The sequence below is a fragment of the Dermochelys coriacea genome, chromosome 6 (assembly GCF_009764565.3).
Source record: "Dermochelys coriacea isolate rDerCor1 chromosome 6, rDerCor1.pri.v4, whole genome shotgun sequence".
NCBI classification, from domain to species: Eukaryota; Metazoa; Chordata; order Testudines; family Dermochelyidae; genus Dermochelys; species Dermochelys coriacea.
In genome coordinates, this window is record NC_050073.1 from 17044791 (window position 1) to 17069125 (window position 24335).

General features: G+C 43.8%; 1 protein-coding gene across 4 annotated transcripts in view; it reads left to right on the forward strand.

Moving 5' to 3' along the window:
• The window catches only part of EPS8L2 (EPS8 like 2), a 114081-nt gene that overhangs the window by 72430 nt on the left and 17316 nt on the right, over positions 1-24335 (forward strand). For all 4 annotated transcript variants that reach the window (XM_038407470.2, XM_038407468.2, XM_038407471.2 and 1 more), the window contains exons 5-14: positions 3519-3680; positions 4753-4902; positions 6062-6141; positions 9468-9613; positions 15612-15691; positions 16275-16401; positions 16789-16877; positions 22423-22497; positions 23379-23527; positions 23828-23954. In XM_038407470.2, the coding sequence (XP_038263398.1) occupies positions 3519-3680; positions 4753-4902; positions 6062-6141; positions 9468-9613; positions 15612-15691; positions 16275-16401; positions 16789-16877; positions 22423-22497; positions 23379-23527; positions 23828-23954 (1185 nt within the window). The remainder of the gene's footprint in view (positions 1-3518; positions 3681-4752; positions 4903-6061; positions 6142-9467; positions 9614-15611; positions 15692-16274; positions 16402-16788; positions 16878-22422; positions 22498-23378; positions 23528-23827; positions 23955-24335) is intronic.

A 24335-nucleotide genomic window follows, 5' to 3' on the forward strand; every position in this document is an offset into this window, starting at 1 on the left:
CTGATCCAGCAAAGCACTTAAGCACTTGCTTAACTTTAAGCAGGTATCTGAACAGTCCCATTGATTTCAGTGGGACTACTCAGCTGCTTAAAGTTAAGCTCAGATTTAAGTGCTCTGTTGGATTGGGACCCTTTTGTCTTGTATAATTAAAGTTCAGAATAAGTAACTTGATGGCTAAGAGCCCCACTTTTACCGTTGGTCACTGATGTGCATCTTGATTTTCACTTAAGAAAAAGTCCCTAACATGTGACAAGAGTATTAAACCACTATTTCAATTAGACCTTACTCTAGAAAAAGTGTGCTGTATAACAGCACCAGAGGTGTATAAACTTTGTATTGTCCATTTTGTCATGAATGAGAGTATAATAAAACCTTTAAACAGCTTCATTTCCCACTAGCCTGTCATTTTTATATGCACACTTGTATAGACACATGCTACACATCATAAGCTGAATGACTAAAGGTTCATTTTTCTTCACATCCCTTTTCATAGATCTCAGATACCGTATTTTCAATCTGATTTTTATTTTAAGCTATTATTAGAAGCCCCATAGTGTTACATACCAAAAGGAAGTCACGGTGACAGAGAAGAGACTTTAAACAGTGACACACATTTCAGCCCTCATTAGTTATGTTTCAAGCCACCCATCTGTGAGGCTCCACCTTGAACTCTGATCAGAGCAAATATGTTTTTATTGCCATCCTGCAAGGTGTATGTGTTTTCAAAAAAATTAATTGGCCTTTTATATGCAGAACAGCAATTTGTATGCTGATAAAACTTGTTACTAAATTAATTCATGGTCCAGTCTTACAGTATATATTGGATCTGGATCACTTTATGGGTGAAAAATATTACATTTTGCTTTTAGGCTTTCAAGTTTTCTTAAAATGAGATAAATACAAGACAGTAGCAAATGTCCCCCTTCCCTGGTAGCTTAAAAAAATAATTGGTCCAATATCTAGATAAGAGTGAATGACGGGGGAGGGAGGGGGAGACAAGGAGCGGAGTTAATCTACCAATGCATGCTATGACAGTCATGTGAGCAACTATTACCCCTATAAATATTAATATAACCAACAGCAAATAGCAGAAGAATATATGAAGACTGTAAAACAGGTAAATAAATGCCATAGAGCTGATTAGAATTCCAGGCAGTGATTGTAAAACCATGCAATTCACTGTTCAGAATTCAGTTTTGTCACCTCAGTAACATAAATATAGATAGTATTATTGCCTTTATGAAATAACATTTGGTACAACATTTTATAATTACCATAAAACACCTGGATGAGTTAATTCTCACCTGAGTGCATGGCCAGTCATGGCTTTCAGCACAGCTGCTCAGAGCACACCTGCCATGGTTTCATTTACGTATGATTCAGTGCCCAATGAAGTCAATGGGAGTCTTTTCCTTGCCTTCAAGGGTGTTGAAATGGGCACCTATTAAGTGCTAGGCATTTTACACACTTTCCTCCCTCTATCCAATCCCACATCGTGGCTTGTCTTTCTCACATCTCTTCATGGATGTCTAGCTATCAACTTAAATGCAACACCTCTATCACGATGCCTACAGAACATGGCTGACAATGGCTAGTCAAGCAGGTGGTGACTGCTATGTATTATGCTATTTAAGCTATTATTAGAAGCCGCATAGTGTTATGTGCCAAAAGGAAGTCACGGAGAAGGGACTTTAAACAGTGACACAAACTTCAGCCCCCATTAGTTATGTTTCATGCCACCCATCTGTATTATGATCATCCTCATCCTCCCCAGGCACCTCTATTTGTCTATTTTATTCACCTGTGGTGTTTCATCATAATTCTAGACTATGAACACTCTGGGGTAGGAACTTTTAGTACAGTGCCTGGATCAACTGGCCCCTTATCATTGATTGCCACCACTGTAATACAAGCAATAATAATATGAAATGATGTCTACTTCAAAAAGAGCTTACATTCTACCCCTGACAGACAAAGGACAGGGGAAAAGGAGAACAAGGAACAATGCACACTTTCTTCTCTTAGGGTTCAGAGTAGTAGCCATGTTAGTCTGTATTAGCAAAAACAACGAGGAGTTCTTGTGGCACCTTAAAGACTAACAAATTTATTTGGGCATGAGCTTTCGTGGGCTAGAACTTGCCACTCTCATTATCACTTCATAAGTTATTTTTCCTCCCTTGGTATCCTGCTGTCAATTGAATTGTCTCGTTAGACTAACCTCACCCTTGGTAAGGCAATTCACATCTTTTCATGTATTTATACCTTCGCCTGTATTTTCCACTCCATGCATCTGATGAAGTAGGTTCTAGCCCACGAAAGCTTATGCCCAAATAAATTTGTTAGTCTCTAAGGTGCCACAGAGACTCCTCGTTGTTTTCTCTTAGGGTGAGATTCACCACTCTGCTGGGAGCCTATCCAGCAGTGACAACCTATTTTCTCCCTTACAGCTTAAATAGACCATTGCTTTAAAAATATTACTGGTTTTTCTAGTTCTTGATGTGATACCAGGTTACAGCTACAGATCTGAATTATTTGCATGCCTCTTGTGAAAGGTCAGAAGGTTACATGGCTTTCACTGGAATCATTGTAGAATGCCAGACAATATTAGCCAGTAACTATCAAATTAATGCATGTCACCGCTACATTCTCTGCAGTCAAACAACATTAGCCCAGGAGTTTCCCAATTCTCTTCCTGTGTTGCAATTGCACCTTATCTGCTCGTGAAGCATCCGTAAGCGACACTGGATTTTATTTTCTAGGCCTTTGAGTTGGATCATCTGTTGTTCATCAGCTAATGTTATTCCGAACAAGGTTACCAAGAAGAACTGTGCAGATCAGAGGCCCCTCAGCATCACTGGCATCCAAGATAATTATTTGTGACCCCCTCCTCTCGCTCTCATTCCAACTACCTTTATACATAGAAGAGTTACCAATTACCTTGGTACGGAGGGGTGAGCTGGAGGTGAAGAGCTCTGTATTCCTTCATCATTCCCCTGTGTAGGGCCAGCTTTATGGCTGCCTAGAGTGGCTGCCTAGAGGCCAGTTGGTCTCACCTTTTTCCATATTGTGACTCCATGTTATTAAAAATAAATAAATACACTCATGATTCCCCTCCCGTTGAGCCATAAAGAAAGGGAGGGGGATTGTGCCCCACCCTGGAGCAGTTCACACATAGCTTGGGGTTAAAAATCTATGGTTCAGAGCGCCATATCTAGGAGGTATTGTGACAAAGCATGGAGGCTTCACGACTAGCTGGTTGGAATTGCTACACTGGATACTGTCTCTGTAAGGGTAGCTGGAATGGGAGCCCCGTGGGACGGGGGGGAGGGAGTAAGAATTATATACCTATGGTGCCAATGCTGCTGCGGGGCAGCCTTGCCCCTGATCCACACAATCCCCCTCTTGGTAAACTTTATTCTGTGCTACATGATTGAAATGAGCTAAGCTGACTTGAGGTCACCCTCATTCTTATTAGCCTGACACCTCTGCTGTGTGTGTTATCCCCCCTGCCCCCGCAGCACTTAGCCACATTCATCATGGATAAGAGTGAAGCCATTGTGACAGTGGACGATGCCATCAGGAAGTTGATGCAGCTCAATTCTAAAGAGAAGATCTGGGCCCAGGAGATGCTGCTGCAGGTGAATGACAAGTCCATCCGACTGCTAGACTGCGAATCACAGGTAGGTTGTGACCTTTCTCCTCCAGGGCAATATGCAAAATGGGCAATAGACCGCATTCAAAAGTATGCCACTTTCCAGTTGGCTGGGGAGGGGTACCATGCTTTTCTGGGGCTACTAAACTGGGAAAAATTGATACAAAAAACTGCAACAGGGACTGGCTGATTTTAACCTGTAGGACAGAAGGGTTTCCTCTAGAGTTTGAGTGCACAGCAAGGTGGGACTAAACTAACTAACCAAACTCTCAGCTCCTTGCTGCTATGCTCAGGGGTGAACAATAAGTCAGACCTTGGTGGAAGTGACAGGCTAATGGAGATTGATGGGTCCAGTCAGAAGTCCACAAAACGGTTTGGGTGGAATTCATCATTATTAATTATTTGTATTTCTGTGGCTCTAGGAGCCCCCAACACAGATTGATGCCCTGTTGTGCGCATGTACACACAGACACACAGACACAGAAACACAGACAGAGAGTTCCTGCCCCAAAGGGTGTACAAGCTAAATAGTCAAGCCAAAGGGTGGGAGGAAAGTCTCATTATCCCCAGTTTAATAACAGGGAACTGAGGCATGGACGCACTTGCCCAAGGAGTGTGTGGCAATGCCACAAATAGAGCCCAGCTGTCCCGAGTCCCAGTCCAGTGCCTCAACCACAACAGCATCCTTGCTCTTGGTGCTCCCAACCCAGCCCCGTTCGCCTGTGTTAATGCAAGCCCAACACTGCTAGTTCACTGCTGCAGGTGGAGCATGGCAATGGGGTCACCTCCATAGCACCAATATCAATGCACCGTGCTGTAAGCCCAAGAAGCAGCCTGTACTCTGGGACCCCATCCCCAGAAAGCAAGGTGGGACCGTAGCTGGTCCCTAATTCCCAGGCTCATTCATCCTCCCCAGACACTGACGGGACTGTCTTCAGTATCCGACACAGAGCTTCAGGGACAGGGACTACCGGGAGGCACCTGCCCAATGAGGTCTTCTACTCCCTGCAGCAGTGACTGCGTAAGGCAATGCAGGGGATGGCTAGGCGATATTTTAACACCACTCCCAGGTGCATAACCCCCTCCCTGTTGTGTCACAGGAGGAGCTGGAGGACTTTCCCCTGCCGACGGTCCAGCTCTGCCAAACCGTGCTGAATCAGATGCGCTATGCCTCCATCCTCCTGCTGGTGTGCCAGGACTCCGAGCAGCACAAGCCCGACATCCACTTCTTCAACTGCGACGAGGTGGAGGTGAGCAGGGAGGGAAAGTGAGAGGAGCTCTAGGAGGGAGAAGTCATTGCTGCTTGGGGCTAGATTTTCAAACCTTCTCCCTGCTTGGGCACATCAAGATTAAAAACCAAACCAGAACTGTGTGGAAATGACGATGCAAGCCTCCATGTGTGGGAGCGAATGCAGAGTGGATGCACAGACGCACAGTCTGCATGAGCTTATCCTAAGCTAGCTCAAGTAAGGGTGCAGAGCAAAGAATATTGTCATGCCAGAGTACTTTGCATTGAACGTTGCCTTTCGTTCCACCCTGTCTAACATAGACCCAGAGCAGAGACATTTCACCAGAGTACGAATTACAGCGGCAATGCTTCCCATCCCTCCTTTTAGCTGGTAGAACTGGAGAGCGTTCTGCCGGCCTTAACTGCAATGCCTGGCCTGGCATTTACTGCTGCTGGAGATCCCCTTCTCAGTCAGAGTGGTGTAAACTGGTGCAGCTCCATTGAAATCAGTGCAACTGGCACGCAAAAGAATTATGTCAATACACCTGGAATTACTGGGAGGTTTTCCCTGCAGCCCTGTCCATTCTGGATCCTCAGTTGCCTCCTGCAATCCTATCCCTTCCTCTTCCAGAGAGCCAGTATGCGGCTGTGTAGCTTTGTCATCAGGCACACAGTCAGGAGTGCAGCCAAGAAGCTCTCTCCTTATCTACGCTGAGATTTCAGCCCCGTTGAGACTGCAGCTTTCAGTGAGCAAATCCCTAGTGTAAGCTCAGTTTACCGTCGGGCAACACAATTTGTATCCCAGTTCCAAATCAAAGGTGCAAATCATCAGTGTAAGCACATAACTACCCTCGCAGTTTGCACAGACACCAGTGGCTGAAATCCTAGGACATACGATGCCCAAGACTGTCAAAATCCTGCTGCTTCATAGCTAGACACTTGAAATTAATCCTCCTGCTTGAGAACCGGGTCCTTTCACCTGCACCAGTGTTCTCACTGGCTGCTCAGATAGAGGTAGGGAGAGCACTACACAGTGAAACTGCCAAGTGCCAAGTTCGCTTGTAATGCAATATGAGCCATAACCAGTGATATTCTCAGCCAGCTATTTCCCTATCACGCCACCTCCATCCTCTAGTTCATTCAAAGCAAAGCCTTTATGAGATCACTGTTTTGTGTTTAAGGCGGAGATGGTCCATGAGGACATAGAAAGTGCACTCGCCGATCACAAGCAGGGAAAGAAGATACGGCCGCAGACGCTCAAGTAAGTGCCGCAAACAGATGGGTTCCCAATGTGCCGTGAGGGAACAAATGCCCCCTGCTCTCATTGGCTACATAGAAGACAGAGTACGAAGGTGGACCACGCTGTCCTGGATTAGTCTGAATCCAGAGACAGGTTAAGGTCAGGCTGGGATTTGAGATTCAGGTTCAAGGCCAAATGAGAGCTCGAGTTTGTTGGCAGCAAAATCTTGCGCACTATTCTCAGGAGATTTTGTTCACATCTGAACGAGAGCAGGAAAATAGGCCCCCTCCTGGTTTTGGATCGAACCCAGAAATGAAACTAAAAGGGGAGGTTCAAATCCAACAGTTCAGGTTTATCACACACCTCCATTAAAAACAAAACCTCAAAGGGCTTTGAATTAGATGCTCTGCTTTAGGTCCGCCTATAATTAAAATGTTTAGGAGGACACAGGTAAAAGGCTAAAGTCAGACCTGGTATAAGCTGGCTCAGTTCCATTGCAATTTACAAAGAGTCTGAATTTCTTCACTCAAAGTTTAGCCCTCTTTTTGCTGTCTGGAAATGGGAACTGCAGGCACTTTGATAGCTAAATGTTCTCGTTTCACTGGGGTTCCGTTACCTTCTGTCCAAATGCCATTTTACAGCAATACTCTTTGGTAAATCACAAGTGATATTCTGGTTGCTGTGATACAATAGCGGGCTCTAGTTCATTCTCCGCTCCACATGAGAAAACCCACGAGCATCGTAAAATATTCTGCTGCTTCAAGGACACCAGCTGAAACTGCCTACACCAATATCAGTCAGAGTCTTCTGAAAGTATGGACCCTACAGACCAGTGGCTCTCAACCTTGCCAGACTACTGTACCCCTTTCAGGAGTTTGATTTGTCTTGCGTACCCACAAGTTTCACCTCACTTAAAAACTACCTGCTTACAAAATCAGAGCTAGAAATACAAAAAAGGGTCCCAGCACGCGATTCCTGAACAATTGCTGACTTCCTCATTTTTACCATAATTATAAAATAAATCATTGACAATATTTATATTCCACTTACATTTCAATGTGTAGTATATAGAACAGTATAAACAAGTTGTTGTCTGTATGAAATTTTAGTTTTTACTGACTTCCCTAGTGCTTTTTATGTAGCTTGTTGTAAAACTATGCAGTGGATCTAATTTACCTAGATTTCAGTAAGGCATTTGATACCGTGCCACATGGGGAATTATTAGTTAAATTGGAGAAGATGGGGATCAATATGAACATCAAAGGGTGGATAAGGAATTGGTTAAAGGGGAGACTGCAACAGGTCCTACTGAAAGGCGAACTGTCAGGTTGGAGGGAGGTTACCAGTGGAGTTCCTCAGGGATCGGTTTTGGGACCAATCTTATTTAATCTTTTTATTACTGACCTTGGCACAAAAAGTGGGAGTGTGCTAATAAAGTTTGCAGATGATACAAAGCTGGGAGGTATTGCCAATTCAGAGAAGGATCGGGATATTATACAGGAGGATCTGGATGACCTTGTAAACTGGAGCAATAGTAATAGGATGAAATTTAATAGTGAGAAGTGTAAGGTTATGCATTTAGGGATTAATAACAAGAATTTTAGTTATAAGTTGGGGACACATCAATTAGAAGTAACGGAAGAGGAGAAGGACCTTGGAGTATTGGTTGATCATAGGATGACTATGAGCTGCCAATGTGATATGGCTGTGAAAAAAGCTAATGCGGTTTTGGGATGCATCAGGAGAGGCATTTCCAGTAGGGATAAGGAGGTTTTAGTACCATTATACAAGGCACTGGTGAGACCTCACCTAGAATACTGTGTGCAGTTCTGGTCTCCCATGTTTAAAAAGGATGAATTCAAGCTGGAGCAGGTACAGAGAAGGGCTACTAGGATGATCCGAGGAATGGAAAACTTGTCTTATGAAAGGAGACTTAAGGAGCTTGGCTTGTTTAGCCTAACTAAAAGAAGGTTGAGGGGAGATATGATTGCTCTCTTTAAATATTTCAGAGGGATAAATACAGGAGAGGGAGAGGAATTATTTCAGCTCAGCACCAATGTGGACACAAGAACAAATGGGTATAAACTGGCCACCAGGAAGTTTAGACTTGAAATTAGACGAAGGTTTCTAACCATCAGAGGAGTGAAGTTTTGGAATAGCCTTCCAAGGGAAGCAGTGGGGGCAAAAGATCTATCTGGTTTTAAGATTCTACTTGATAAGTTTATGGAGGAGATGGTATGATGGGATTTTGGTAAGTAATTGATCTTTAAATATTCAGGGTAAATAGGACTAATCCCCTGAGATGGGATATTAGATGGATGGGATCTGAGTTACTACAGAAAATTCTTTTCTGGGTATCTGACTGGTGAATCTTGCTCATATGCTCAGGGTTTAGCTGATCGCCATATTTGCTATTGGGAAGGAATTTTCCTCCAGGGCAGATTGGAGAGGCCCTGGAGGTTTTTCGCCTTCCTCTGTAGCATGGGGCATGGGTGACTTGAGGGAGGCTTCTCTGCTCCTTGAAGTCTTTAAACCATGATTTAAGGACTTCAATAGCTCAGACATAGGTGAGGTTTTTCGTAGGTGGGTGAGATTCTGTGGCCTGCGCTGTGCAGGAGGTCAGACTAGATGATCAGAATGGTTCCTTCTGACCTTAGTATCTATGAATCTAACTAGGCAAATATCTAGATGAGTTGATGTACCCCTGGAAGACCTCTTTGTACCCCTGGGGGTACAAGTACCCCTGGTTGAGAACCACTGCTATAGACCAAACAGGAGGGAATTCAGTGTAATCAGTTAACATCTGTTCTTTTACTCATAGAAACTTACCAGAAATGCACATGGCAACATGTTCTCTTTTAATGTTATATTGTAAACTCCAAATGCTAATTAAATTGGGAGGTGACGTGTGCCAGCAAAATGCTTTATACTGAGATGGTTAGTGTTTCTGAAACCTTGAAAGAGCTGCATATATCTAGTGCAGAGGGAGGCTCAGATTAACCCACACCACTCAGTGTGGTGCTCTGTCTCCCTCTAGTGATGGCTGGGTCGCAGATGAGGCTGAAGGACCTGCTACAGCCTTGACTAACCGAGTGAGTCTTTTAGCTCAAGCAGTAGAGAGAGACTCAAGTGATAAGATCCAGACATATCAGGTTTGATCCTCACTGCTGATGGCCTATCCAGGGGTGCGATATTGCACAAACCTTGTGCACAAGGGTCAATTTCAGCCAGAACAAAATAGCACACACTGAGTTTCCCTTCCCTGCTCCAACTGGCCACTCTCCTGAGAACAGGAAAGGCTGCTCTTGGTGGTAGGATGAATTGCTTTTGTGTTCTTTACCCTGCAGAGTAAACCAAGAGAAAATAAAGCAGCGACAATCTATACTCCCATCGCCTCAAGGGCCAGCTCCTATCCCTATCCAGCACGAGATGCGAGGCTCACCAATGAACCACAAGAACCGTGTGGCTCCCACTCCAGAGCATAATGAACCAGGTACTGGAGACCTTCAATTGCTCTGTAATAGGAATGTGTGACTAATGCAAACAGGCTGACTCCCAACCTGGACCTCTGGAACTGCACTGAACTCATTTTGGGTCTGACGTCATCATAACACGAGAAAGCAAATATCATTTCACAGAGTTGTAAAGTGGTTACTAAAAAGAAAAGGAGTACTTGTGGCACCTTAGAGACTAACAAATTTATTAGAGCATAAGCTTTCGTGAGCTACAGCTCACTTCATCGGATGCAAGTGGTTACTGTAGAACTGGAAAACAAACACCCTTTGTTTATGCATTTCAAAAATGCAACCAACAGTTCATATTTCTACCTGCCAGGCTAGCAACTGGCAACCTGAGCAATGCGAGTGGGCTCAATGAATCAAAGCCCGGAAGCTGCTTTTGAGGTCATGTTATTATCATTTGTATTATGGTAGCACCTAGAGGTCCCAATAGAGATGAGGGCCCTACTAGGCAGAGTGCAAACACATAGTAAGGGACAGTCCTTGCCTAATGACTTTACAGTGTAAACAGACAAGACAAAGGGGATACAACAGACAAGTAGAAGATCAGGAACTGAATTCCTGGCCCCATTAAAGACTCAATGGAGCCAGGATTTCACCCAGAGAGACTAAGTGACTGGCCAAAGATCCTATAGGGGTCTGCAGAAGAGCCTGGGATAGAACTAAGGTCTCCTAAGTACCAGGCTAGTGCCTTAAACACAAGACCAGCCTTCCTTCATTAGTCCTGATATTTTGTTTCACTTTGATCAGAAAGTTGTTTATTTTTCCTCCCAGAAAGAAGTTCCCAATTTCTTTCTTTGAAAAAACACGGGTGGGGTAAAATGGCCAAAAGATTTTACACACCTTTATTACAGTTATATGAGTTGCTAACACTATGAGGTTTGCATTCTACCTGCTCTTTTTCTAGGCTCGAGAAAAGCCAATGTAACCAGGGTACAACATGAAACTCCAAATACAGTAAAAGCTGTGTTATCTGGCAAGCTCTATAAACCAGCATTTCTGATCTTCAATGGGGTTGCCAGGTGTCCGGTTTTCTACCTGAATGCCTGGTCGAAAAGGGACCCAGGCGGCTCCGGTCTGCACCGCTGACTGGGCCATTAAAAGTCTGGTTAGCGTGGGACTGGCAGGCTCCCTACTTGGCTACACATGGCTCCCCGGAAGCGGCGACATGTCCCTGCTGCTCCTAGATGGAGGGCCATGGGGGCTCCATGCGCTGCCCCTACCCTGCCCCACATGCTGGCTTTGCAGCTCCCATTGGCCAGAGATGGCACTTGCAGGCAGAGGCAGTGCGCAGGGCTGCCCGGCCATGCCTCTGCCTAGGAGCAGCAGGGACATGTCACCACTTTCCAGGATCCGCCTGAGGTGAGCGTCGCCCAGATCCGGCACCGCGAAGCCCCTCCCATGCCCTAACCCTCTTCCCTGAGCCCCCTCCCACACCCAAACTCCCTCCCAGGGCCCGTGCCCTGCACCCCAACCCCCAGCCCTGAGCCCCCTCCCGCATCCAAACTGCCTCCTTTTTAGTTAACTGGAATTTTTGACTTACCGGCACCCCCCACATGCCTGATAAAGCTGTTACTGCACATAGAATCGTAGAAATGTAGGTCTGGAAGGGACCTTGAGAGGTCAGACAGTCCCATTCCCCTATGTGCTGAGACAGAACCAAGTAAACCTTACAGGTGTTTGTCTAACCTGTTCTTAAAACCCCCAATGATGGGGATTCCACAACCTCCCTTGGAAGCCTATTCTAGTACTTAACTATCCTTATAGTTAGAAGATTTTTCCTAATACCTAACCTAAATCTCCCTTGCTGCAGACTAAGACAATTACTTCTTATCCTATCTTCAGAGGACATGGAGAATAATCAATCATTGTCTTTTTTATAACAGCCGGGTTCTTCTCCCAGACTTCTTTTCTCAAGACTAAATATACCCTGTATTTTTAAACTTTCCTCATAGGTCACTTTTTCTAAATCTTTTATCATTTTTGTTGCTCTCCTCTGGACTCTCTCCAATTTGTCCACATCTTTCTAAAGTTTGGCGCCCAAAACTGGATATAGCAAGTAGAGCAGGACAATTACCTCCCATGTCTTATATATGACACTCCTTCTCAGACACTCCAGAATGATATTTCCCGTTTTCACAACTGCATCACATTGTTGATTCATATTCAATCTGTGATTCACTATATCCCCCATATCCTTTCTGCAATACTACTTAGCCAGTTATTCCCCATTTTGTACCTGAGCATTTGATTTTTCCTTTCTCAGTGTAGTATTTTGCACTTGTCTTTACTGAATTTCATCGTTGACCAATTCTCCAATTTATCAAGATCCTGAGGAGAGGAAATACTCTTTGTCCTCTACTATCCATCCTTGGGAAACAGCTGATATGTTCTTCTGTGTAGAGAAATACTATTTTAGATTCAGCTTTGCATAATGAAAATAATATGCAGCTGGGATTAGAAGATAGAAATTTGATTATTTTTTTAAGCATGTACACACAATACATAAAAAGAAAAGGAGTACGTCCTGGAGACGTTTCTGAATCCAGGAACAAGACATTCTAAATCTAGTATGTATTGTGTTTCAGAGTAGCAGCCGTGTTAGTCTGTATTCGCAAAAAGAAAAGGAGTTCTTGTGGCACCTTAGAGACTAACAAATTTATTAGAGCATAAGCTTTCGTGAGCTACAGCTCACTTCATCGGATGCATTTGGTGCATTTTTTCCACCAAATGCATCCAATGAAGTGAGCTGTAGCTCACGAAAGCTTATGCTTTAATAAATGTTAGTCTCTAAGGTGCCACAAGAACTCCTTTTCTTTTTGCGAATACAGACTAACACGGCTGCTACTCTGAAACACAATACATACTAGATTTAGAATGTCTTGTTCCTGGATTCAGAAACGTCTCCAGGATAAAAAGGAAAATAATATTTATTACTTGTATTATTGCAATACCTAGTGGCTTCAATCAATATCAGAGTCTCATTGTGGCAGATGCTGTATAAACACTCACTAAGAGACAGTACCTGCCCCAGACAGCTTTACAATCAAAATAGACAAGACAGAAAAAGAAAGTATTACTATCTCCATTACGTGATAATCTAGTAGATCTTTTCCAGCTCTCATTTTTATGATCCTAAACTATCCTGGTATATCTCTTCCTGCTCTCTCAGACCAAATATGTAAATTACACACTTGGATGATGTAGCTGGTGTTGGTGCCCCAACATATGCACAGAAACATAGAACTTACAAATGTAGCCCCAGCAGCAGTAACTGTACATCATACTACTGTTACATTTTCATCTGCATAGCAGTATAGTTATCACAGAGAACACTCTGTTCAGGATTCAGAACCAAGGCCATATACACATGAGCAAACTGGAGCTGAAAAGTCAAATGATTTGCTGTTGCTGTTCCATAGCACGGGCACTGCCATTAAAAGAAACCAAGTAGCACAAGACCAGAAAATACCATCCAAGCTATAGTTTAAACAGAGGTTGCCATTCACCCTCCAAGCCACCAACTTCATCCATCTTCCACAACAAGGACCACAATGATAGGCCCAGGACATAATCTATTATGATGCTACATTTCTCATCTAGCTGACTTCATTGCTGTAATGTGACTCCAGCCAGTTATGTCCCCTTCGCTTCCCAGGTGTAATCCTCAATTACGTGACTATCTGGATAGACCATTGTGAAGACATAGTCCTCAATCCTGCAAAGAGCTCTGTGCAGGTGGATTAGGTCAGTGTGTGCAGCAGTCTGCCCATGATCAGTGACATCAATGGGGCCTTAAACTGTAGAGATCACTAGCTCATTACAAACCTGCAAACATGCATCCTGGCAGATTGCCATGTGCAAAGAGGGCACAGCTCACAATCCTAAATAGTTAGCATTGGCCACAGATTGCAGAGACAAGACTTTGGAATATGTTGGCAACTGACCTCTTCTGGGACAGTCTCTTTCAATGAGATATCTCAATGGGACTTCAAAAATGCCAAGGAAGATTTTTGTATCACTCATTGTATACTTGGCATGAAACCGATCTCTCTGGTTTCCCCACTCCTATATCTAATATCTATGATGTACCAAGTCCCATTAACAGGATCTGAAGGGCACTTACTGGCATTCTGTTTCTGGTTCCACAAATTACTTCCTTTACTATTTTTCCAATACAGACTTCACTAAGAAACATGGTATCCCCTCCCCAGCCACAAGCACAGCTGTGTCTGAACTCTCCCTGCTGACCTATACCTTCATGTTCATGGTCAGACTGGGACTTTTCCATGGCCTCTGGATTACAGTCACCAGTTACACCACGCAGTGTAGTCAAGTGTATGTCTTATCCTACCTTCATAAAGGAGGTTAGAACTGTGCACCTTCTCCAAAAATACAAGCTCTGGTCCCTTCAGCTGAAGCAGGATATTTAACAGCTATTATTAGGGTTTTACACAACATAGGCTGCAGCCACTAGAGGGCAAGATAGTCACACTTGAGCAGGTCTGCATTCTATCCACCCAAGGACAGTGCTGTCCAGACTCTAGACAATGCACTACTAGGTCTCCCACTGAACACTTTTGTTTATTATTTGCTTTACAGTAACACCCTGGGGCCCACTTAGTATCTGAGACCCATTGTACGGGGCTGGATATTTTAGAGTTAAGCCTCCTGTATTTTTATAGGCAACACTTCTGGTGCATCTCATCATCATAAAATGGCCAAGACCTACACACCCTTAACTCTGCTCTTCACAGTATGTTCCAAATGCTTTATGGAATTCTCCAAATCTGCCCACTACATCAACAGGGCTGGCACTGCTTAAGTTCAGAGACCGTGTCCAGATAAAATGGAGTCCAGTGTGCATCAGTGGGCCAGTACAATACTTTGAATGTAGATGCCTCACTGAGTCGGTTCACCATTCAGACATAATTCAGTGCTTTCTCTAGAATACCTGTACAGACTAGTCACTTAATCCCCTCAATTAGGGATGATATGCAGGCAGATTTTGTGGTTCTCTGCCAAACCAATCTCCCAATGCTCCTGTATTATATATTCTGTGCATTTTTCTGAACTCCTATGGCACTTGCTAAAGGAGACTCCTGGGACTTTGAACTCTTGTTTCCTGAACTTAGTCGTTATTCTTTTAACGAAAAGCTGACCCAGAAACTGCTTATTCTGAAATACCGATATGTCATTGACCAGTCTGTCATTTGAAAACCTATGGACTACCTGTGTCTTTGTTTTTATTTACTCCAGGGTAAGCTTATGCAAATTAAATGGAATTACATCAAGAGGCAGCACATACAAGTCTGCACAGAGCTCCTCTGATCTTTGTACAAGCATGTATAAAATATCAGTCAAGCAGAAATCCTGGCACCCTGGGGCTAGCAGACGAGCTTTTGCATTTATTTGTGTCTTTTATTCTCTCTTTTCTTCAGTCATCCCTTGTATTTTTGATCTTTTGCCCATGTCACAATAGAAGCTTCTGCTGATGGATGGTGTGTATGTGTATTTCAGTCAACCTTGACCTAAGAGTGCACGTGGCAGCCCACATTGTGTTGCTTCGAGGTGTCAAGAGACTGCAGGTCAGATCTCCAGCAGCCTAACAACACTGAAGTCAATGGAGCTACAGCTGAGGATCTGGCCCTGCATATTGTTTTCAGTAGCTACAACTAACTGGCTGTTGTTTCTTATGATTCATGCACTGTTTGCATTTGCAAGCGGACAATAAATCAATACGCAGACAGGTGCTACACCTCTGAAGGGCTTAATTAGCAACATTGATCTCCTCCTAGCTGAATGTTTTCTGTATTCCCATAGACACATTTTTGTAACCCAGCATAAATTAACATACAAAACCAATCAAGTTTTATCACTCAGTTGGGCACAATGCCTTTATTATTTTTTGGGAGTGCACACACTTTTTCATCCTTCTGATTGTTAACACCTTGCCGTTTGCTTGCTTGGCAGAATTTGAACGAAGCAGCTCCAGCTCCCAGGAGCATGAAGAGTCCCGAGTGATCTTAGCACAGAAGATCGAAAAAGAAACGGTTGGTAGCTGGAGTTGGGCATCCGTAACAGGCAAAGAGATGTGGGGAGAAAGGAAAGAAGTTTGTCCTTCATGGACAAATTGTGTGAAATTTAATCATTTAAAACTGGCACCTAGATACCCACCAAGAGGAGATGGACAAGAGAGATGATGATGCATAGGTCAGATTGTGCCATTTGTACGTGCCTTTCTCCTTGAGTAGTTGGGACTTTTCAAAGAGTGAGGTACTAACTTGATATGGAAAAGAGTGCCCTGATTAGGCCCAGAGATACTATTTATGCAGTTTATTTTTTCCAGTTGCAGTCCCATTCACAGGTGGTCAGATACCACATTGATGGATGCAGTAGAAGTGCCTAAACACAGAATTTAGTGCCTGGAAATCACACTGTTAGGAAAAGATCAATTCCACTTTATTTCATGCCTTGATAAACAGCCCCTCCAGGGCCTCTAAGGAAGTGATCACTAGACCCTGGGACTAAGGTCCTGGTGGAAGTTATACTTCAACGCTTGGGCTCCTAAGTCTGATGCAGTAGCTGCTCATTGGCCCTGGGTTCAGCATTTTTGTTTCTTTGCTCCATTCACAGCAAACCCTGAACTGCACCCTGGATGACATTGAGGAGTTTGTTGCTCGGCTTCAGAAAGCGGCAGAGGCATTCAAACAGCTGAACCAACGGAAGAAAGGGAAGAAGAACAAGAAGAAAGCGCCAGCAGGTATATTCCATCAACCAGCATAATAAGCAAGTGGGTAAACAAGAGGACTGAGTTAATGACTTGGGAGGAAATCTAAGCAGGCACAAATTGGTGTCTTCCTGAAGCCTTCAAGTTCAGGTTCAGTGACATAACAATACATTCAGCACCAGTTTATGACCCAGCTTAGTAAGCCCTTCCCTCTGGGAACCCATTCCTAGAGTACAGCAAAGATTGCAGCATAGAGAAAAGATGTTCGCATTGTCTTTATTATGTACGTGATGCAGTGCTAGGCCTCCTGAAATCCAATGAGCCAAATATCCCCTTGTCATTAAAGCCAATTCCTTTAATTTACTGGAAATTTGCAAGCATGCTTTGCTCAAATAATCTTTCTTCCCAACTTCTTTTCAGAGGGTGTACTGACTCTTAGAGCAAGACCTCCAACGGAGGCAGAGTTCATCGACTGCTTCCAGAAAACCAAGCTGGCTCTCAACCTCCTGGTAAGGTGCAAATGTATTTCATTCCCTTTCTAGGCTGCACGAAGAGTGCTGTGTGCCTGTGCTGTATACCTATAGAACACAACTACTAGGCATGTACATTGGAAAAGAACTGTGATCTCTCAAAACCAACAGAAAATAATACTGAAGCACCTGCGTTATTTCCTCCTCGTTATTTTACTGCAGGGGTGGGGTGGGACATATTCTAGACTCCTACGTCACAGTCACTTGTTGACAAAATGCTGGTTAAGGTTTTTATATAATGTTTCCTGAGGCAGGTTTCTAAAGGTAAAAAGGTGGAAGGTCCAGGCACAAAAATATTGTTACCACTTTTGACCCAACCTTCTAGTCAAAGTTCAGCCCTGGAGGTTGCTCTGGTAGGGAGGAGAATTGAAGGATGGAGTCTGGTACCTTTGAGGCAATCGTGTTTATTTACACAGAATGCACAAAGTCTGGTTCCCTGAAAACAGTAAGAACCAAACAACAGGAGACAGTGTCCTTGCTCACAGCACCAGACTTCTTTCAGCTGGCACCCCCCAATGGTGCCCTCGCTCTCTCTTGCTTTTCCCAGGATTGTGCTACCAGCTGCTTGCTAGGCCACTATCTGTCTCACTTCTCCATCCACACACACACACACACCCTTACCCAAGGGCAATGACCTGTGGAGCCCACTGCCCAGATGGTCAGGGTTACTGAGCAGGCTCACGTACCCCCTTTAGTCTTAGGCAGGATGACTCGGCTGTCTCTCAAAGCTATATTAAATGCGGGGTGGAGATCACAACAGTTTAAATAAGGTTTAACCCAGCCCTCAACAACACGTACATATTTGCAGGCCAACATTTGTATGAGCACAATTATCACAGCTGTGCATGCAAATGGGCCATTAGACATCTAGATACTCATTTGGGCACAAGTCAGTATTTTTGCACATATACTTCCACCTGCTGCCTTTAAAAAAATCTGACTAGTTATGCAATCTTTCTACTTCTCTGTTTCGATGGGGGGCAGGAAAGAAAAAAGGTTGTAAATAGGAAAGAAAGAACCATTGTGCTTGAACACGATTCACATCGGACACTTTATATACAGCGTTACTTTGTATGAGCTCCTAAAATACTGGCCCACGTGAAGTCCATAGGTAAGTGAGCATATCCATGCTTCTAATTTCCCCCCCAAAATGCTCTATATAGCTCTTACTTTCCATTTCCCCTCTGGATGAGTTGCCCTGTTACAAACAGTACAGCGAGGTACTACCAAGCGTGAAGATGTACCAAATGCTGTTGATTCTGCTTAATTATACATATTAGAAAAGCAAGGTAATGACTCTGTTTGAATGAATTCTATCGTTTCATAGCACTCTAACCAAGCTTGCCCAATGAACCAGATCTAGCAAGATTTGTTTTAAGGAAGTTAGTGGCAGAGAAACCACAGACTGTAAACAAGACTAGGGCAACTAGCGGACCAACTCCACACTTTTTGACTGCAACTGAATATTAACCCACCAGGAAACAAGCTGGCAGTGCCAGCAAACCCCACCACTCCTCCCCATAGTGACCAGTACTCGCAGGGAAGGGACCTGGGGCAAACTCTGATAGGATAACTACTACCAGAGGCCAGATTATGAGGCCACAAAGGCAGCATTCAGGGCTGCAAGAAGTGTCCTTAAAAACTGTGCTAAAGAGGTGGCCAAGGATTCACCTGGAGTGCAGGAATCCTTAGTTGGCAGGGCTGGATTTACCCCAATCCTTCCTGATTCCCTCAGCCAACGGGCTGGGGAGGGGGCATGACCAGGGCAGAATTCTGTTCTAGCTGTCACAAGTTAAATCAGCCCCGAAGCTGCTGTTAAATTGATGCTGGAGGCCAGCCCACAATCAGGGGAGGTTTAGAGCCACCTTTGCTCCATCCCTGCATCTAGGATTAAACCACAAAGAGGAGGAGGAATTATGTAGTTTGCTCCAGAGGGTGAGGGCTCAGGTTAGGAAAAATGGGATGTAATTAAGTGAAGCAAAATGTAGGCTGAATACCAGGGGAAAACACCAAGCTACAAGTTCTGTGAGACCGGGGAATGATCACCTAAGGGAAGTGGTGGAAGTACCATCTCTTGAGTCATTTTAAAAAGTGGTCTGGATGGGAGGATATTGTAGGGAACAGTCTTGCACCAGTTCTCTAGGAGTCACCTAGTAAGTCTTTCCCATTGCTAATTTTTCTGACTCTGATAGAAAGAATCACTCTGGCTCTTCAACTTTGCCTCGTTGGAAGAAAAGTGACACTAGAAGCATTGAGGTGTTCCAGTTAGAACGGAAACAGTTTGGGACCAGGGTCAGCTCTGTTAGGCATTTCTACAGTGCCTAGCACAGTGGGGCTAGAGTGTCTAGGTGTTACAGCACTACAAATAATTAATACTATAAAACCAACAGCTTTAAGACTAGAGCTGGCTGCGAGAGGATTTTTCCCTGAAAAAGTTTGTTTTCATCTAAACAAAAGGTTCATGTTAGCAACATTTCAGATTGTAATTAAAAAAAACCAAAAAATTTTTGGTTTGATAAATATGGGATTTTTGGCAAAAATTCCTATTTATTGGAAAACCCTTTTTCTGTTGGAAAAAATTATTTCAGTGGAAGATTTACAACCAGCCTCTTTGGAAAGTTAATATGGTGACTTGTTTAGAACTTTGTCGTAGATAAAATTCAGTTGTTGCATGTTACAATTAGGAGTGGGGTACATTATTAATACATTCACACCGGGCCACATGAAAGTTTGAAATGTGTATGTAAAGGCGGCACAATGTTGATCTTAATTTCCCTTTAAATAGCTCTTGCCTGAGCATAAATCCATAAAGGCTGGATCTACACACAAATTTTGTATGCGATAAACATGATAAGAGTGTGAATTTAAAAAAACCCAACAGAATGGTTATGCTGGTACAACTCACAGGATGGATGCAGTTATACCAGCATAAAGGTGCTGTCACAAATCAGGGCAGCTCTTCCTGTATTTCCCACTTGTGTTCCAGCCAGGGCACCCACTCCAGGGTCCTAGCTCTTCAGTCGTCACTTCTCTTGAGAGGACACCTGCATCTCTCGCCTCCTGACAGGGGTTTTTCAAGTTTACACAGTTCCCTGCCTAGACTGTGAATTCCGCAGCAAGTCAGACTGCCTAAGACAGCTTGCATCCATACGTTGCGTTTTCCTCAGAGGCAATAAACAGAAATTGCCCACAATTATATGTTACGGCACTGCTCTTTCTAAGCAAGCCCAGTTATTCTTAAGGTGAAAGCATTACAGAGAAAACATATTATGGACAATAAAAACCCTACACATGTGCTAATAAGCTTACCAGAGCTCACCCCCAATTCCAGCAAGGGCTCTGGTAGGTGATTAGACCTTCAAACCCCACACAGGAGTTTTTCTGCGGCTATAAGTTTGTAACAGCTTTTCGTGCAGAACAAGCACACATATGAATAGGTTTGCCTTTCCTGTATACAGTGTGGGTCTTTGATCTTCAGAGCCCATGAATAGCTAATCAGTCAGACAATGGCTCTCTCTTCAGGGAGTAGCTTCAAAAGGTTGAGTCTGGAGGTGGGAATTTTCATTCACCTCCCTCCAGGTGTTTTCTAGGAAACCCACTTAACTTTGTTTGTTCCAAAAATTCTTTCGTGTCTTGATTGTTTAAAATAGTCCTTTGAAGCTCATAACACTTCCCAGAGTTTACACTGGCCATGTCTGCCTCCTAGAGAAGTTGCATACAATCCCACATCCACATATAAATTTTGCATTTACAATACAATGGAGTCCAAATCTACTGAAACTTAATTCAATAAGATCTCCCAAAGATATTGAAGGAAATTGCCATCTCTGTCATAAGTGCCTTAAACTGGTAGAGCTTATTCCCCTTCCCATATGGGAGTAGTTATACTGATATAAAAGTGCCTTTATACCAGTATAACTTCATCTACACTAGGGGGTTTGTACCATCTTAACTATACTGGCATGGTTAGCTCCATACATCTTGTGGGTTTAGATGAGCCCTGAGGTTATAGACACAAACTGCTGCCCTGAGGGAACATAAAGGGGAAGTAGCAATTACAATATTAATAAATTAAACTAGCCCCAGTAAAAACACAGCATTTGCAGAATCCCAGGTTGTGTAACTGCACACGCCTTAGGAGGGCTCACTTCACTTCACTTATACACATCAATTCTTTTTTACATTTTCTTCTCCACATTAATATTTAAAACACACACCATCAGCCTAACGTTACTCAGAACCTATGTAGCACTTCCCCAACAGGAATCTGTCCTTGCATCACGCTTGGGAATTGGGCAGCTCCACTTTGCATATGGAACCACTGAGCAGAGAGGTTAAGTGATTAACCCAAGACCACAGAGTGGGATTCGGTGCTAGAGCTGGGACTAAATACAGCCGTTCCTGGCTCCTAGGGCTGTGCTCAGATGACCTCACCTGTCTCTCACAACAGGATGCATGCAGCGGAAATAATTAAGGCACAAAAATAAGGATTTTAGCACATGCAGAGCCGCAGTACTTTGTAGTTCCAGTGAGAAATCTAATTTTCCATTGTAGCAATGCCAACAATTTGTGACAGAGAGAGAAAATAAAGGAGGCATAGACTGAAGTGGTGTCACTACATCTCCCATTGATTGCTGTAAAAATACACTTGATTATCATAATTTAATCCGAGGCATTTGTTCTTCTTTTGCAACACAGCCCATTTCAAAAGCCAGAGCATTTAAGCCTTGACTATTCTTGGGATTCTGCAATCAGTGGCCAACAACTTCTCTAGATACATTGGTGCAAATATACACAATCGCCTTCGGCCCTGTCTACACCACAGCTGTGCAGCTTTGCCACTGTAGCATAGATGCTTCCCACATCGGTGGAAGGGGTTTTTCCATCACTGTAGTAAATCCACCTCTCCAAGAAGTGGTAGCTAGGTTGACAGAAGAATTTTTTTCCGTCAACTTAGCTGCATGTCTATAGTGGGATTTAGCTCAACTTAATGATGTCACACACAGCCTTGAACAATGCAGCTAGGTCGACCTAAGTTTTAGGTGTAACCCAGGCTTCACTGAAGAATTTTCCCTGTTGGTAATTTGCTGAATACATTTGCAGGGCACCTAGCTCACAATGGGGTCAATGTCTAAATACCTCTGAAGATCTAGACCTTTCTCTCTACTCAGAGCTTTATGGTCCAGGTTTTCAAAAATGACCAGTGCTTTTGGGTTCCCAACTCAGAACACCTTGAAAGGTTGTGATTTTCTGAGGGCAGATGCTTGGCACTTTCTGAAAAATCAGGCCTCTTTATGGTGTCTCAAAATGGACACCAAAGGAAAAAAAGAAAAAAGAATTGAGTCACCCAAAATCATTATATCACTTGGGCTAGGTCCCATGATTGGAAGCTAACCATTTATTTTTTTTAGTTCTCAGTCTCCTACAGTAAGGGAAAGTACCAGAAAACATTAATCTCTCTGTATCACAGAAGATAGGAACCAAAAGCCAGGTTTGGATTAATCTGGGATTCTTCTCTTTTCAGGCCAAACTGAGAAAGCATATCCAGAACCCAAGTGCTTCAGAACTAGTACATTTCCTGTTTGGGCCACTGGAACTGGTAACCCTTTAAATACAATTCTTATTCTTACTAATGTGCCTGTATAAAAAGCAGCATCAGTAGAGAATAAGAGAGACAGAAAGATACTGGACATGATCCAGCTAAGGGCAGGTGTGCCAGTATTAGCTGTACAAGTGCTAGGTAAGAAGTTACAAGCAGACAGGGAGCATAGATCCTGATCCTGCATTAGTGATCAGCATTGTAGCAATGCCAATCGTGGGCATGTAGCTCCCCAAATTATCCCAGAATACTAGCAGGTGCAAATGTAACCAATGTTTGGGGCATGTTGTGTGTTCCCCACAGTCTAGTACAGTTCCTGCTCACAAGATTTAGTCCTTTACTTCAAACTATAGAGTCTTGTGTTCTTAGCATTGGCAGTCCCTGATCATAACCAAGGCGGCAGCCATTGCAGAAAGTCAGAGGGGCAGTACACAGCCAAGCACCTCACTTGTTAGATTAGGACAGCTCTGAAACCCAATTTCCTCAGACACTGTTTTTATCCGGGGCACTTGCAGGGAGTGTATGGGAATTCAGACTCCTGTGCAAAACTGCATGGCGAATTCACAGCCATACCTTGAAACAGCGTAACACTCACCTGGGTTCAGGTTTAATTACAGACTTGAATATGGCTCAAACTATTCACTAGGGTTGCGAGCCTTTTCAGACTTAGGGCCTACAGTAGTGAGAACAAAATATGGTTCCAATTTGGAGTGGCCCTGGCCCCCAGTTTCAAGCAAATATTACTCAATATTTGCCCTGAAATACTATGAGAGATTCCCAGTTTCAATGAGAAGCTTAGAGAAATTGATTTGTAGTTTGAGATTGTGGGATTTGTTCATGAAGTGAAAGTTTGTAACTGGCATTGTGTGTATGTGACCTAGATCATCCATAGCTGCGGAGGCACTGAACTCGCAAGGTCTATCCTCAGCCCGCTTCTCTCTAAAGACACCACAGATTTCCTGAGAGGACACCTGACACCAAAAGAGATGATGCTCTGGGAGTCCATGGGCGAGACGTGGACCAGATCCAGGTGAGAGTTAGTCTGGGTAAAGGGACAATAAGCAGATTTCCAAGTTCTAAGAACAATTCAGACCAGCATTTCACTTCTGCAGCCCGTTCAGGGGGGCTGAGCATGAGGGCAGGATTTCGTCCAATAGGTTGAAAAACTAGGGGCCTGATTCACTGTTGTCCTCCACCTGTGTGGCTATTTACACCCTCTGCACTGATGTAAGTAATGTCAGCGGGTGCAGAGCAGTGGGGACTTGGGTCCTAGAAATGTATCATTTGAGGATCTCACTCTGCATATCATTTTTCCCTCCCATCTTCTAAGAGCGGAATGGCCTAGAGAGGCTGTTGTCCCAACCTACATCCCAAAGTTCCGCAGTGGATGGGAGCCGCCCCAGGAAATCTTCCGTGGAGCCCCATGGGAAATAGACATTGGACATTTACAAGAAGAGGTAGGTCTCATGCCACAAGTCATCTTCCTTTTCTACCAACTTACTCGGCCAGCAGGCCAGATCCTCTGCTATCCCAGTTTACACCAGCTACAGATCTGGTCCTGTATTTCGAAGCTGACCTCAGGGACAAATGCCAGGTTCACAGCAAGAGCCTTGCTGTTTTTCAGCTGGGTTGATGCAGACGTGATATCTACTGACAGGTTTCAGAGTAGCAGCCGTGTTAGTCTATATTCGCAAAAAGAAAAGGAGGACTTGTGGCACCTTAGAGACTTAAACATTTATTTGAGCATAAGCTTTCGTGAGCTACAGCTCACTTCATCGGATGCATTCGGTGGAAAATTCAGTGGGGAGATTTATATACACAGAAAACATGAAACAATG